This window comes from Silurus aristotelis, assembly GCF_946808225.1.
Source record: "Silurus aristotelis genome assembly, chromosome: 6".
In the NCBI taxonomy this organism is placed as follows: Eukaryota; Metazoa; Chordata; class Actinopteri; order Siluriformes; family Siluridae; genus Silurus; species Silurus aristotelis.
Window position 1 is genome coordinate 25,295,958 of NC_139579.1, and position 16,279 is coordinate 25,312,236.

The following is a 16,279-nucleotide window of genomic DNA, read 5'->3' on the forward strand; positions in this document are numbered from 1 at the left end:
TTTCCGTTTTCCTTGAATACAAAAACCCAAAAACAATAAACTTCCACCTTCATGGTTGACTGTTGGTGTGAGACAGTTGGCGAACATTTCTCCTGTCCTCTATCTTACATAAGTCCTTCTGTTAGAGACAGAAATGTGAAATTTGGAAAAAATGACTTTCTGCCAGTCATTCACTGTCCAATTTATTGTTTTTTTCTACCCAATTTGTTGTATATAAGCAAAAGGAATATATAATGATTAAATATGAGGTGTTTCCAAACTTTAACCAGAGAAAGGACCCATGTGTGAAACTATACAGTGTCGCTAACAAACCTACACCAAAACAACACAATACACGGAGAAAGCTTTGGAAATTTATTTACAGTATTATGATCTGAAACCTACATGAGCAGGTGTGCGGTAAATTCACATACAATTCTAAGGCTAACCCTTATTATGACAGTTTGATAAACTTTGGGCTAAAATCAACTTTAATAAAAAAAAAATTTAGGGCGTTCAAGCCAAACCAGGACTTTTGAGTTTATAAAATTGAGTGGAGACTGTATTTATTTTACGACGAACTCCCCTGCTACATTTATACATTTATTCCAGTGTTGAACTAATGCCTGGAAAGATTTGGCATAGAAAGATTTGCAAGTTGAACCATTATAGGACGGCCTGCTTCACTTCGTCATCACTGAATCACCACGACTGGGATCGTCACTGACGGCCATTTTTGAAACGTTTATACCAATTCACTGTCTCACTGCGGCTGAGCATCTCATCACCGTACTGTGCTTGATGTCTGCAGGTTTTACGCCTTTGTTCACATAAAACTCCACACGCTGTTCCATGTGTGCACTAACACTGTTGTCTGTTATCTTGATTAACGGTCTCTGGACACTAGTCACTTACTACTGCGTGTAGTTGCATTTATATACCTATAAAATTTAAAGTCCCTGTTCAACCTGAATACCCCCTCATATAAACATCCTGTCCTCTACATGTATTAAAAAATTACCAGGGGTGCGCCGATCAGGATTTTTGGTCCTGATCACTGAAATCACAGATTACAGGGTCTATTTGATGCATTCTATTCATCTATCTATTGATTTATTTATATTTACTTGATAAATCACATCAAATAGCATCAAGTTCAAAATTGGAGAAAATTAAAGTGTAGTTGTGTTAGGTAACCTAACTGATGTTTTAATGTACTTGCATTAATGGCAGAATTGTTTGTGGTTGCCTTAAGTGTATAACTATTTTTAATAGAGAAAAATGAATATATATATAAATCCTGTTGTTTATTGCACCCCACCTGTCATGTCTTTATTCCCCACTAGAGGGCTGGTGTAATGTGAATCCAAGGACACGAGCTACAGACAGCGGCTGATGATCGAGGCATATGAATTGTGTTATTTTGGGATTTTCTTGGTACACACTTTAAACATTGCTCATGTATTGTTTTTTTCACAAACCTTGTGCAATCAGACCGGTAAAGCAATTTATAGCGTTCAGCGAATCCACATACTGTTTGCGAATTTCGAAGTGATCAGCTGGGCGGTTGTACGCCTTCCAAACCGGCTCTCCTACAAACAGCCTCATGGCTTTAGTGTAGTTCTGAAAATATAACAATAAAAACAGTAATTTTAAGACTATCTTGACTTTCTAAGAAGGATTGAATTCAGAATGAAACATTATGTGCTCCAGTAGAAATGGCTCACCGTCTCGTCCATGGTGAATCGGTGATAAATGCCTGCTGGAAGCGTGATCATATCTCCCTTCGTCATAGCGATACGAATCCAGCGGTCGTTCTTGTCCCTGACGTCAAAGTATGCCCTTCCATCCAGGATGTACCGGATCTCATCGTCGAGGTGCAGGTGTTCCTCGTAGAACATTTTTAACTGGGAAACAGGAGGATGTTACATAAAACACACACAATGTCAAGTCAAGTTTATTTCCATAGCGCTTTTCACAATGGACATTGTCTCAAAGCAGCTTTACAGAATTTATCAGTTAAGGTGAATGATGTGTGTTTATCCCTGATGAGCAGCCATGGTGATTGTGTCAAGGAAAAACTCCCTTAGATGTTATGAGGAAGAAACCTTGAGAGGAACCAGACTCAAAAGGGGAACCCATCCTCATTTGTGTGATAGAGTGTGATTATAGTCTTTAAACAATACAAACACCGGAGAGTGAGAACTAACATGAGCACTGGAGTGTAAGATTATGAGTAATGTCCTTTCTACAGTCTTATACAGTCATTTGATGTTATGGAACCAGGCGCTACGGAGCAACTCATAAAACAGCTCAACATCTGAGATCAGAGAACAATGTCATTCTCATGGCTGTCGATGGTTTTGCATTGACCTACTTTCTCCTCGTAGTTCGGCAGTTTATCCGGATGAACGTCGATGATGTCCATGTAAGAGTAACCTTTTTCGCCTCGGATCTTTTGCAACGCGGGGTCGTTTTCGTAGATGTCAGCATTTAACTGTGAACAAAAATGTGAAAAGAAAGAGGTGTGTGCTTCGTAAGTTTCTTTTTTTTCAGTACTATAAGTGTCTTAATTCAGTCTAATAATCAGTTTAATCATTAGAATTACAGCTCTGCCCTAGAAATAGAAAATTTGCATGCATTATTATAATAAACTGAACTAGTCCAGAGATGAGGGGAGCATTGAACTCCTCTATTATAAATGTTCTTTCTCTCTCTCTCTTTCTATCTACTTATTTATTCATAAATATTATTACATTTTTAATTATGGAACAATGGCAACTTTAATTTGAGGAGAATATTGTTGTTATGATGAAACATGTCCTTTCGGACCATGGCCTCTTATTCAAATGAGATTTTTGGCTGTTCATAGGGAAATGTTTGGACACTTGGCATAGTTCCAGCTTGTAGGAAAAGGTATTAAGATTTATTTTCCTGAGTAATTTGAATCTCTGACCTTGTAAACAGCTAATTGTTAGAAAAAAGAACCCATTCAGAACAACAAACGGTTCATTTTTTCTTATTCTTTTAATTTTTTTTGACCAAAAACTCTTCTTTTGTTTGTTTATTTGGTTTTATCTTTTCTTATCAATACCACAAATTATAAGCAATATTATTAATACCTGTAATTTTCTTAAACAGAAAATACTCTGAATGCTAAATTGCCTGTGATTATTTTTTGTTGTTGTTTTTTTTTTTGTTTTTTTTTTTTTTTTTGGGGGGGGGGGTGTACGAATCATTTTTATTATTATTTATTATTTATTAATTCACGTTAAATTCTTGCACCAGCCAACTGCTGACAGAAATGTCTCTCAATCTAAGTTCTGTATGAATATTTCCCTTGTTACATTAACTCTATCATGTTACACTTATTGATATGCAGATGATGATGTCGTCACCTGGTGCCATCTACAAACTTTCCCCCGAAATCAGCACTAAACCCTGATCCCAAAACAGATCCATTTGCATTTGAACATGTCAGTAAACTCTCTGTTAGGAAGTCAGTAAATAAGAGTTGGACGCACTTTCCAGTAGCAGACCCCGATCTCCTGCAGCTCCTGCACACTCACTGCTTGATTGGGTTGTAGTTTATGAGGGAGTCTCTGGTCTTCAGTGGACTCGTCCATGTACCAAGCCTCCAGGACGGCCATGATGAGAACCTTTACTGAATCAGGGCCTGAACCTGAGGAAAAAATACGAACCGATCCTCTTGTAGAAGTTTAAGCACTCGTGAAACACAATCACGTGTATAACACGTTTCAAAATAAAAGCTGTTTGGTATGAACTCGTATAGTAACTGCATATCGAGTAGCAAAACGCAGTTCAGCAGGATTTCCACTAGGAGTCGTTTCACCATTTACTGTGTCTGTTTAGACTCTGTTTCTGTGCTATTTAAGTGTTTTAATATAGCGGTTTTATCATGCACAGTTTTAATAGATCTGATAAGTAATTAGATTATATATGTGTAAATAACCTATATATAATGAAACTATAATAAATGGACTTCCAGTGTCACCCAGATTAGGATGGGTTCAGAGTCTGGTTCCTCTCAGGACACTTAACGTGGCCTATAAATAAAGCAATACTGTGTACAGAAAAGTACATGGGTCTAGAATTTACTGTACATTCCTATTAATGTGTTCACTTTGTTTTGGTCTTTTAGAAACACTGTCATCGCATTAAGACACGTTAAGCGTTTTTCTTAATGGTCTATGGAGTTTTTTTCTTACTGTCACTACTGGATAATCATTTTGTATACAGACTTATATGGACTGATTTATACAATTAAAATGTATATTTGTATTTAACAAATACAAAAGAAGTGAACTGGATATATTTGTGCATGGATTGCACAGTGTGAATGCATGGGCCAAACAATACACTATTTCGCATGTATGCATTACATTTATTTATTCATTGAGTCAAGTCCAGATGAATTCCTTCATGCTTTATCGAGGCCAGGGTTGTTGTGAGTCCAGAGTCCGTCCGGAGAACAGTGGGCAAAAGGTGGAAATCCATTTGTGAACATCAACATTTTACAAAATTTTAAAAACAATTTTAAATAAAATGTTTGGTTTAAACCAAAAAAACTAATATATAAAAATCTAATAGAATAAATCTAATTAATGTGATACACTTGTTTATTATATTGATTAAATTGAGTAGTTGATTAAATAGGGATAAATGAAATTAATTAAATATATCCCATTGAGTAATACAGAAATGTACATATAAGAGTGTGTGGGGGGAAAATAAAAGCAGTTTGGTAGGAACAAATGTATACCCCTAATATATACTGAGAAACGGGTCAGGGTTGAGGAAATGCTCATGGAGCAAAGTACAGAAATATCTTTACTAAAAACCTGTTCCACAGCACTCAGGAGCTCAGACTGGGCTGAAGGTTGACCTTTCTACATGACAACAACCCTAAGCACACAACCAGGACAACACTGGTGTGGTTTAGGGACACCTGAGAATGTCCTAAAGTGGCCCAGCCAGAGCCATGACAGTAACCATTTGAACGTCTCTGGAGAGATCTAAAAGTGGCTGCCCACCGACGCAACCTATTCAACCTGACGCAGCTCGAGAGGATTTGCCATGAAGAATGGTAGAAAATGTTTCAATCCAGGTGTCCAAAGCTTGTTGCATCATACCCAAAAAGACTTAAGGCTGTAAATGCTGGCAAAGGTTCTTAACCAAGTACTGAGCGAGGAGCAAACTAGAGAATCTTGAGGAAACCCCACAAAGAATATCTACAGCTGAACTCCAGTGACCTGAGTGAAGATCAAAACCTGATGCGATGTAATGTGATCTTCTGAGTAGTGACTTTCCCTACTGTCCACCACAGAATGAGTGACAGCCTTTTAAGATATTTTTAGAAATGTGTTATCGCTATTGATAAAATATTGATAAAGTCTTTGTTATAGAAAAGATGAATTATTTTGGGATTCTTTAAATCCATATGTCTGATGTCATAACCTGCATATGGTATTATATAATCTGTACAGATTGGTGGGCTTGTTTCAATTTAGTGCTTTTATTTTGGCGTAGTTTTATTAAAGCTAAACCGAAAATCTCGAAATAAATAAAAAAATAATAAGAATAATAAACAAATAAATAGCTGCTTTATGACACGTGACCTCTCTTAGCCGGACGTGAAGCTTTGCGGAAGCGCAGAGTTTTCGGAGCCGTTTCCGGTTTTTTTTTTCCCAGGCTGCGTCTCAAACAGCTCTTAACTCCACACAACAATGCACTTTATACGGCGGATGTTGCTCCCTTTGTAGTGCACTTTCTGACATATGAGTGCTTATTTGATATACGGTCGAATCGGTTGCGGTTTGTTGGCTCGGACGCATTTGAGGTGTGTAGAATAGCACCGTTTAATCCATTAATGTGGTTTATTTGGGAGATAGAGGGAGGGACAGAGGGACAAAGGGACAAAGGGACAGAGAAACAGAAGCTTGTGTGGGTTTAAAGTTTCATAATGAACCGAAATCTGTAATTAAACTGTTAGCAGTTGGCCGGTTTAGCTAGTTGGCTAAGATCACTGGTTTCACTGACACCAGTCATTAACTCGTTAGGCGGATAACCGTGTGTGTGTGTGTGTGTGTGTGTTTGTGTGTTTGTGTGTGTGTGTGTGTGTGTGTGTGTTCTCTCTCTGTGTGTTTAATAGAGAGAATAGTGTGTGTGTTATCTCTCTGTGTGTGTGTGTGTGTGTGTGTGTGTGTGTGTTTCTTGTCTCTCTCTATCTTTATCTCTCTCTCTCTCTCTCTCTCTCTCTCTCTATCTTTATCTCTCTCTCTCTCTCTCTCTCTTTGTGTGTGTGTGTGTGTGTGTGTGTGTGTGTCGTCTCTGTCTGTGTGTGTGTATTGTCATGTTTTTTTTTAGAACATTGGTTAAACGGTAATCTAGTGAGTAAGTGTAGCTGGTTAATGGTGTGTGTGTGTGTGTGTGTGTGTGTGTGTGTGTGTGTGTGTGTGTGTGAGCCGTTTTTATTTATTTATTGTTTTAGTTTTTCATTCACACTTTAATCTTTAGTAGTTGCATGTTGCCAGGTTTGTGTTTTGTTGTAGCATCAGTAGTTTAATGTGAGTAGTTTGATGTTTGTTTAATGTGAGTGGTTTGATGGGGGTAGTTTGATGGGTAGTGCAAGTGCAAGCCTAGTGGGTTTATACAGTAGTGTGTGTGTGTGTGTGTGTGTGTGTGTGTGTGTGTGTGTGTGTAGTTTAATGGTGTTGCTTTAACTCTAGTCATTAAATCAGTAGTTTAAGAGAGGAATTTGCTCCCTGTTTTTTTTATTGATTGTGTTTAAATGTCTTTATAAATAAAACATGCTGTAATTATATTATCTGCAACTGTACAAGTACAGAGCTATCTAACCAGAAGTTTGTATCTACTTATATAAATATTGATCGAATGAGCTATCTGTCTGTCAATACACTGTTGTTTCTGTAAAAATATCTCAGAAACGATGCAGATAAAAAGCTGATCAAAACGATAAAGGAATCATGACTCACATTATTAGATTATTCCTGAAAAAGGAAGTCTGTGGTTTAAGTGCTTTGTAAGGTGTAAAGTTTTCCACTATATGAGAGATTGTGAGACAGAGGGCTTTGCCTTTTTTTTTTTTCTTTTTTTTGTGGTTTGTAATATGACATGCTGGGCCATTTTGCCTTGTTAACTTGTTGACAACAGATTTTGTAATTGGTGATAACAGACATGGAATTTGATTCCCTGTGTTTAATAACATCTGAAATCAACCCTTGAGCTGTAAATGAATAAACAAAATAGTGTCCTTTTTAAAACCTGTATATACACATACATACAGACACCTGACCTACATGGTTTTTCCCCCAAAATTCACACTGTACTCGTTTTTTTATTAACTAAAAATAGATCTCCAAAAACACACTAAAATCTAGTGGAGCATCTTCCCAGAAGAGTGGACTTTATTATAACATCATTCCGGGATTAAATGCAGAATGGGATTTTCAGAAAGCAAATAGGAATCTTATGGTCAGGTGTATACACTTAGTTTTTTGTTTTTGTACCATTCTTTTTTTTAAATGTTGAATTTCTTGCATGTTCTAGGTACACCCACTCAGCTCTTTCTATGAGGCTTGACTAATTTCCCAGCACCAATGGCTGACAATGCACAAGATTTAGTCAGTAATGTGGTAAGTCCTGAAGTTTCATGACTATTATTTGAGTGCAGTGCTTGTTGATTATGCCTCAGTTTTGCTTTGCCCATCGCTGCACCGTGAAATGACAGTCGTCTCTGTGAGGTTAGTGTTTTACTGCTTGGCCCAACCCTTCAGTGATCGGTGCCAGCATCACACACAGGTGTGGCACAGATTATAAAAGTATAGAACAGCTGCAATTACATATCATATTTCCTTTTGTAGCTGGAGGCTTTCCTGCCTGGACTTGTTCTTTTTTTCTCTTTAATTCTCCGTATAAGTGTCCTCTGGAGCAGAGATTTACAGCTTTCTCCTAGACTTATATTTCCGAAAGGCTTTAAAGCATTAGGTTTTCTGTGTTTGGTGACTGATCACTGAGAGAAATATAGTTGATTACCATGTGCGAGACGTAAATAGAAAGAGTCAGCGATAAGATCAACCGTCATAGATAATCAGCTGTTAACCTTTGTGGCCTAGTGTCATCATATACCTTATTTACAGCATATGTAGTTGTATTTAAAGCTTAGATCAAAGCAGATTGAACAAAAAAACCTCCACCATTATTTGCAGAAATATAATTCAGTCTTTGATTTCAGTCACTTTGATTGATGTGTATTGTTATATATCTCATCATATGACCAGTGTACTGATAATCATTCTGCATGTTGCTCGACCATCGCTTTTTTGCTATCGCGGCTGATATGGTGCGTAAGTTCATTTGGATCGTCTCACGTTTGTGTGCAGTCACATGATGGAGCAGAGGCCAACCAACAGACAGACACTGGCAGATCTGGAGCCCGGCTGCGGAGAGATGTGGAGCTCAATGGCCAGCCTCCTTCCTCTCGCGCCGCACAAGTGGTCACAGACAACGAGGAGGAGGAGGACGAGGAGCTAACTCTGAAGTATGGCGCCAAGCACGTCATCATGCTCTTCGTCCCGGTCACACTGTGCATGGTGGTCGTCGTGGCAACCATCAAGTCAGTCAGCTTCTATACGCAGAAGGACGGACAGCAGCTGTGAGTGTTAATGACAAAGTTTAGAGATTCTGAACAAGTTTTTCACACCACTGTCAAGTGCATTAATATAATGATCAAATAAAAAGCTTGAAATAAATAGAGAGAGAGAGAGAGATTTGGATTGGTTGGATTTATTCATGCATGTTAGAAATATTTTTTTAAAGCTTCTTTCTTTTTACATTTTAATTCACAGCATCATCATAATAGGCTGTATGTTAACGTATTGGGAGAAAACTGGTAGTTTTATGTGAAATCAGACATGAGCACCCCCATGTGAGATTGGTTGTCGAATCAGGTTCGTCCTATCGAAACTTCAACTATTCTAGAACACCCACATTTACTAATAGGGCATAACAAACAAACAAACTAATATCCCAGACAAAAAAAATTTAGCTTGTCCTGTGTGTTCAGGCTTCTAATTAGTCAGCTCTGGTATCTAGCAGTCCATGATTGCAAAGAAATTGCAACTAAGAAATTATTTGTTTTGCTCATGCAGCATTTACACTCCCTTCCGCGAAGACACCGACACTGTGGGTCAGCGTGCTGTCAATTCCATCCTCAATGCTACCATCATGATCAGTGTGATTGTGGTGATGACGCTGGTACTGGTACTGCTCTACAAGTACCGCTGCTATAAGGTATAGCATCAAATAAATCAATATTTGTTTTTGGTTTTTTTAGATTATGACACTGTTCTATTTTTGAAACCTTTTTTTTTATTATTTTTTCGCACATGGCTTGTTTTTCTGTTAGCAGCACCCTAATGGCACATTGTTATTCTTACAGGTGATCCACGCCTGGCTGTTCTTCTCCTCCCTGCTCCTACTCTTCTTTTTCTCCTTTGTCTACCTGCTGTAAGTCATGTTTCTCACAATTCTGAGTTTCTCGAGTAGATGTGATGTACTGCTAAGACTTACGGGTTTGTGTCCACAATGCAGGGAGGTGTTTAAGACGTACAACGTGGCCATGGATTCCTTCACCCTGGCAGTAATCATTTGGAACTTTGGGGTGGTTGGAATGATCTGTGTCCACTGGAAGGGTCCGCTGCGATTGCAGCAGGCCTACCTCATCATGATTAGTGCCCTCATGTCCCTGGTGTTCATCAAGTACCTACCTGAGTGGACCGCATGGCTCATCCTGGCCGTCATTTCCATCTATGGTTAGTCTGGTCTTATTACCGAGCTCACTCATGAAACATGCATTTTCCCAGTTTTTTTTTACTTTTTTTAGAGAGTTTGCATTCACCTCTCTCTCTCCTGCAGTGTAAGATAAGACAGGATATAATTCAAGGAAGGTCCAAACAGGGCAAACTAAGAAGCATAGTATTGAGTGCGCATCTAAGAGTTTATTTTTCTAGAGTGATAGAGTGAAATTTATTGCTAGAACATTCCTCTCGAGTGAGAAATTACAGTCTAGATGTTTTCAAACAATGTTATCTTTAGAAAGCCTAGATAAAGACAGTTATTTTAGGATTGTTTTCAGTAGGACAAAAATAGAATTTGCACTTTCAAATGAACTTTGCTTTGCCGTTCACATAGTGAGGACTTCTTTATCTCAAAACATAATGCATAAATGCATTGTGTTGTTTAGGCTTACGGCTGATTTTGTGTTTTTAGGGTGATTTCACTTATACACTGTTCAGTCTGTTAGAATCAAACCCTGGCACATTCTCTTCTTTCGTTCAGTTCATTAAGGCAGTTGAGAAGGTACACGGGTGCATCGAAAATCAACCCACTCGAGCACCTGTGCATGACCCAAGTCAGGGTTTAGCGCACTCGAGCATGATTTAATACCAGTGCCAAAGATCTTTGCATGTTTTATTCACTCCACAACTGATTTACATGAATGAAGGATAAGCTCTGTAGAAACCCATTTAGTTTACACATTCATACACATTTATGTTGTAAGTTTATCATCATTATTGACAGCATATTCACTTTATGGCATAAGATTTGTTTGTTATTTTTGAGCAGCCCATCTAACATTTAGTCTCCATTTGCTGGTATATTAACCTCCACTCTTCTAGGAAGATTAGGGTGAGGAGACCTGATGTGCAGTCAGCATTTCAGTTCATTGCAAAGGTGTTTAATGGGGTTGAGGTCAGAGCTCTATAGCAGGCCCCTCAAGATCTTCCACTTCAAACCATGTAAACCATATCTTCATGGATCTGGCTTTGTGCACAAAGTGTGTCATGCTGAAACAGGTGTGGGCTTCCAACTTTGTCTGGTGTCCCAATAAGTTTGTCCATATAGGTTATATAAGGAGAAAAGTGTTCCACTATATTATCACTTTTGATGACATCTTGGTAGTTTGCTAACTCCTGCAGAAATCTGAGCAATTATAGGCACTTTGTAAAAGTATAGGTTTTACATTGAAAGCATTTAAAAGTTGCTTTTTCTTTTGTTTGGTTTTGGGGTTTTTTTGCAGTAAACCGGTTTAAGAACTAGCAAATGCAGGGATATGACCTTTTTCCTGAAGAGGCTAATTTGACTTATTGAGGTTTTTCCACCTATTTCTTTAACAGATCTGTTGGCTGTACTGTGCCCTAAAGGACCTCTTCGGATCCTGGTTGAAACAGCTCAAGAAAGGAATGAACCGATGTTTCCAGGGCTCATCTACTCTTGTAAGATGTTAAATGAGAAAAAAAAACAACTCCTTTTGTTGCTTTCTATTAATAAGGTTGTGCTCAGTTTCAATAATAACATTCTTTTGTGTTTGCTAGCAACTATGGTGTGGCTGGTTGGCATGGCAGATAACGGGGAGCCGAGGAATAACTCTTCAGAAGCTGCCCCTAAACAAGAGAGCCACGGTAAGTCTCCTAGTTGCCTGCTACAGTGGCCAAGAAGGGTCACAACTTATTTCAGCTACTGCAATGTATCTGTGTCTGTTACATCAGTAACAAAAACTGTGAAATTAATTAGTATGCATTGTTGGCAAATCATATTTGATCTATTTTTCCTTGCTCTAACTTTTGACCTCACTTTAAGGCCTCTTAATGTATCCTGTAGTTGCAACGGCTCCAGTGGCTCAGCCAGAGGATGATGGGGGTTTCACGCCAGATTGGGTTGGCCAACAAGAGCATCGTCTCGGACCTCTGCAGTCCACAGACGATTCGAGACGGCAGATCCAGCAGATGCCATCAGCACGGCCACCACCTGCAGATGACGACGAGGAGAGTGAGTATCAGTAGAACCACGTGATTGCCACTCCTCCAGTATAACATAACTGTCTACAATCAAAAAAGCGTATGACAGGGTGCCGAGAGAGGAGTTGTGGTACTGTATGAGGTAGTCAGGTGTGTCAGAGAAGTATGTGACGGTGGTGCAGGACATGCATGAGGACAGTGTGACAGCAGTGAAGTGTACAGTAGGAACGACAGACTGGTTCAAGGTGAAGGTTGGACTGCATCAAGGATCGGCTCTAAACCCTTTCCTGTTTGCAGTGGTGATAGACAGGTTGACAGACAAGGTCAGACAGACAGAATTCTCCATGAACTATGATGTTTGCGGATGATATTGTGATTTGTTATAAGTGTAGTGAGCAGGTTAAGAAGAGCCTGGAGAGGTGGAGGTATGTGCTGAAGAGAAGGGGAATGAAAGTCAGTAGGAGTAAGACGGAGTACATGTGTGTGAATGAGAGGGAGGGCAGTGGAGTGGTGCAGTTGCAAGGAGAAAAGGTAGAGAAGGTGAGGATTTCATGTACCTGGGTTCAGCAGTGCAAAGTAATGGAGAGTGTGTTAGAGAAGTGAAGAAAAGAGTGCAGGCAGGGCGAAGTGGGTGAAGTAGAGTGATAACAGGAGTGATTTGTGACAGAAGGATATCTGCAAGAGTGAAAGGAAAAGTTTAAAGGACTGTGGTGAGACCTGCGATGTTGTATGCTTTAGAGACAGTGGAATTGACTAAAAGACAGGAGGTGGAGCTGAAGGTAGCAGAGCTGAAGATGCTGAGATTTTTATAGGGAGTGAAGAGGATGGACAGGATTAGAAATGTGTTTATTAGAGGGACATGGAGGACAATTTGGAGACAAAGTGAGAGAGGTCCGATTGAGATAGTTTGGTCATGTGCAAAGGAGGTTCATGGATGTGGTGAAGCCTGTGGCGACCCCTAATGGGAGCAGCCAAAATAAGTAGTAGTAGTAGTAGTAATGTTTTTGTAAACTATAAATACCCCCTAAACTTGGAAGCAGCTGCACGGATTGGCTCTTATTCATATAGAAATGCTTTAGTGCATCGAATATAAATGCACATCTTTATTATAACGCTTCTCTAACACATTTTTTACCTATACTTTATCTTCTCATTTATAAAGTGTTTTATTAAATATAAAATCCATATAGAAATCAGATTTTTTTTTTTTTTTAGGTTTTATTACGTTTGAGATTTATGATTATGAATTGCTTGAATGGAGAGCGCTTTAAGATGTTTGAATTTGTTCTTCCAGGGGGAGTGAAGCTGGGCCTTGGTGACTTCATCTTTTATAGTATGTTGGTAGGAAAGGCTTCAGCTACAGCCAGCGGTGACTGGAACACAACCTTAGCCTGCTTTGTAGCCATTCTTATTGTAAGTATTCCACATAAACATCTGTACTATGTTTATTAATATTGTGATGCTGAGAGTGTTGCCACATTGTAGCTCAAGGGTCTGATTTACTCCTGAACTTTGGTAAGAGGAGTTGAACATGTTCTCACAGGTTTTTTCCAGGTGCTTAAGTTTTCTCCCAGCTCCCAAATATATGCCAATAGGTGAATTGGCTACTCAGGTGTGCATCCGTGCGTGTGCGTACTGGCATGCGAGAGGACTGGTATTTTTTCCAGTGTCCTGAATCAGCACCAAATTCATGATGATACTGACAAGGAGACGAATACATTCAATGCATCCAAATTGAAGGCACTAATCAGACTTGTAAATAAATAAGGATATTGTGTCATTATAACTGGAACTGAAAATATTTATAGACTATACAGCATCCAGATGTGTTGCTTGCACAGAATGAAATAATCAAGCAGGAGTCCAATGTAGCAAAGCTGACATAAAGACTTGACATCAGTTAGGAAGGAAGTCTTACCGATTTATTTATCCCTGGAGCAGTTTGAATCATAAGTTGTCACAGGTCCAGCTTTACCAGTAAAGATGAATAGAATTTACAGAAAGGCATATAGATGAGTAATGTCAAACAAATGAATCAAACCAGAAGAAAAGACCAGGCCTTTTGAAAATGAAAGCATGTGTGCACATATGCAGCATGCATCCAATCCCAAGTATTGGAATGTCGAGGCCATTTTGTCATTAATACGGTACACTAAATAAATCAAACATTTGACAGATCAGATTTTCAGCTTTCATTTCCTGGTGTTTACATTTAAATTTTAAGAATGCACCTTTGGTGGCAGATCACACGAGTCAGCAAAATTATTGGAACAGAGTCCTAAAGTGAATCCTGGGGTTTGGACTAGAGTATACCATCAGAGCATTGCATAAATACTCAATTTTACATGTTGAACATTTTTTGATCTTTTAAGAAAGGGATGTGTGCCATTTAAAAAAGGTGCCATTTAATACCTCTAGGTTTAAATAAATCAGGAAATGAAAGCTGAAACTCTGAAATGAAACTTTCTGAAAAGCTGATTATTTATTTCCTTCAATGTAGAGCAAAAACAAAAGAATTTGCTTTATTATTCAAATACATGTAATGTGTGATTTATACAAATACCATGATTATTTACATTTACGGCATTTGGCAGACGCCCTTATCCAGAGCGACTTATAACTGAGAATGGGAGAGTTAAGGGTCTTGCTCAAGGGCCCAACAGTGGCAGCTCGGTGGTTGTGGAATTTGAACCTGTGACCTTCCGATCCATTATCCAATGCCTTAACCACTGAGCTACCACCACCTCGATTATAGCTGTTGAGTCGAGTTAAAGGCTAGCTCAGTGGTTAAGGTGTTGGACTTCTGATCGGTAGGTCATGAGTTAAATTTCCAGCGCCATCAAGCTGCCACTGCTGGTCCCTTTAACCAAGGCTCTTGACCCTCACCTGCTCAGTTGCAGGTCGCTCTGGATAAGGAAGTCTCGCAAATGCTGTAAATGTTAATTATAACCACTTTATCTCTTTAAACGGCAATTAGTTAAAAACGCATTAAAATAAGAATGAATTAAATGAAATGTCATTTCTCTAGTGTGTATATATTGTTTCCCTTTTTTTACATTCACAATGATTTGTGTTACTCTTTCTATGTTTCAGGGCCTGTGCCTAACCCTCTTGCTCTTGGCCATCTTTAAGAAAGCTCTCCCAGCTCTTCCCATCTCAATTACTTTCGGACTGATTTTCTATTTTGCTACAGATAACCTGGTGCGCCCATTTATGGACCAGTTAGCTGTGCACCAGTTCTACATATAGCAAAAAGGGCTATCCAGCATCTTGCTTCACGCGCTGGTCGTACCACAGAGGACCTGAACCTTAAACAGGAACGGGGGGAACTCGGTGGCTCTGCCATTGCCCCATTTTCTCTGTGATGACTCTGTGACTGTATTAAGGTTTTTTTTTTTTGTTTGAGTGGGACCTTGAGTAAGTCATTCCTCTCGTGTGATTTTTTTTTTTTTTTTTTTTTTTTTTTGAATTTTTTTTTTGAATTTTTTTTTTTTTGAATTTTTTGTTGTTTTTCTTTTTTGGTTTATTTGCTCATTGTTCTTTAAAAAAAAAAAAAAAATGCTGCACCTCTCTGATGACCCATTAGATTGACACTTGCATTTATGGTAATTGTGTAGCAGGTTTTTTCTTTTCATGGGAGAAATTTTTGAAAAGGAGACAATTAGCAAATATTTGTTAATCACCAAGAAGTCATATTTAACTACTGGAACGAATGTTTTATAATAACTGGATGGGGTGGGAGGAACCCTGCATGGCTTATTTCTGGGTTGATTAACTCTACTGCATTAAATGGAACCATACATGGATCCGAAGCTTGATACATTCACTTTTCCATTTATTTCTACAAAGCATTATTTTCATTACCTTGTATGTGAGTTTGACTAAGTGGTTGGTACTGTACACCCCCCAACAGCCCCTATTGTAATACCACCTCTTTCCCCCTAAGTCCCTGTAGTGTGTCTAGGATTATGGTTTGGAATTGAACACTGGCACAGTCCAACCATGTTCTTTAGTGTAAGGTATATTGACTTATTGCTGCAGTTTGTTAGGAATAGAAACGTAGAGGCTACTGTTTCGCTCTCATGGTCGGAGTGCATCTCTTTGGAATGTATTATATGGTCCTAAACAGAAGTTTCACCAAAGTTTGAGGAAAGTGGTAGTAATTTCTATTGTTTTCATCTGTTTTGTTGATTGTCTATGTTAATAGAATTACCTCTCAACTTTTTTTTAACTTCTCATTGTTTTCCTACAAAAAAACAAAACAAAAAAAGTATATTGATTGTTTTTGTAATTGGTTCATAACCAACTATAAGATTCTTGAATAAAGGAGAAGCTCTTTGAGAACTTTTTTCCCTCTTTGTTGCAATCTGTAATGTAGGTAAGTAGCTACATTTACATTTAGATGTATGGCATTTGGCAGATGCTCTTATCCAGTACTTTAAAGTCACCATCATTAGGTC

The 16,279-nt window shown here is 38.6% G+C and overlaps 2 protein-coding genes across 3 annotated transcripts; one reads left to right on the forward strand and one right to left on the reverse strand.

Annotated features, from left to right (window-relative positions):
* Nucleotides 1-340: 340 nt before the first annotated feature.
* adi1 (acireductone dioxygenase 1) lies at nucleotides 341-3,752 on the reverse strand. Its single transcript, XM_083543995.1, has 4 exons — nucleotides 3,504-3,752; nucleotides 2,357-2,476; nucleotides 1,707-1,886; nucleotides 341-1,602 (listed from the first exon to the last, which is right to left on the reverse strand). Exons 1-4 carry the CDS (start codon nucleotides 3,627-3,629, stop codon nucleotides 1,453-1,455), a joined length of 576 nt encoding a protein of 191 aa, XP_083400121.1. The 5' UTR covers nucleotides 3,630-3,752; the 3' UTR covers nucleotides 341-1,452.
* Nucleotides 3,753-5,650: 1,898 nt separating this feature from the next.
* psen1 (presenilin 1) lies at nucleotides 5,651-16,163 on the forward strand. Of its 2 annotated transcripts, none has more exons than XM_083543971.1 (11): nucleotides 5,651-5,839; nucleotides 7,570-7,655; nucleotides 8,403-8,674; nucleotides 9,171-9,312; nucleotides 9,461-9,528; nucleotides 9,613-9,833; nucleotides 11,199-11,297; nucleotides 11,397-11,483; nucleotides 11,683-11,850; nucleotides 13,114-13,232; nucleotides 14,913-16,163. In XM_083543971.1, the coding sequence occupies exons 2-11, from the start codon at nucleotides 7,620-7,622 to the stop codon at nucleotides 15,066-15,068; spliced, it is 1,368 nt and encodes a 455-aa protein (XP_083400097.1). In that variant the 5' UTR covers nucleotides 5,651-5,839; nucleotides 7,570-7,619; the 3' UTR covers nucleotides 15,069-16,163. The 2 variants fall into 2 exon arrangements, with proteins under 2 accessions (XP_083400097.1, XP_083400098.1); XM_083543972.1 differs by having other exon boundaries at nucleotides 5,837-5,943.
* The last annotated feature ends 116 nt before the right edge of the window (nucleotides 16,164-16,279 follow it).

Excerpts from the sequence above, each read along its gene's own strand:
- adi1 (XM_083543995.1), bottom strand. The coding sequence starts at position 3,629 with ATGGCCGTCCTGGAGGCTTGGTACATGGACGAGTCCACTGAAGACCAG. Across the intron at positions 1,887-2,356 it reads TGCCGAACTACGAGGAGAAA|TTAAAAATGTTCTACGAGGA; the intron begins GTAGGTCAATGC and ends CCTGTTTCCCAG. Across the intron at positions 1,603-1,706 it reads GATTCACCATGGACGAGACG|AACTACACTAAAGCCATGAG; the intron begins GTGAGCCATTTC and ends TTATATTTTCAG.
- psen1 (XM_083543971.1), top strand. The coding sequence starts at position 7,620 with ATGGCTGACAATGCACAAGATTTAGTCAGTAATGTG. Across the intron at positions 9,313-9,460 it reads ACAAGTACCGCTGCTATAAG|GTGATCCACGCCTGGCTGTT; the intron begins GTATAGCATCAA and ends TTATTCTTACAG. Across the intron at positions 11,298-11,396 it reads TCCAGGGCTCATCTACTCTT|CAACTATGGTGTGGCTGGTT; the intron begins GTAAGATGTTAA and ends TGTGTTTGCTAG.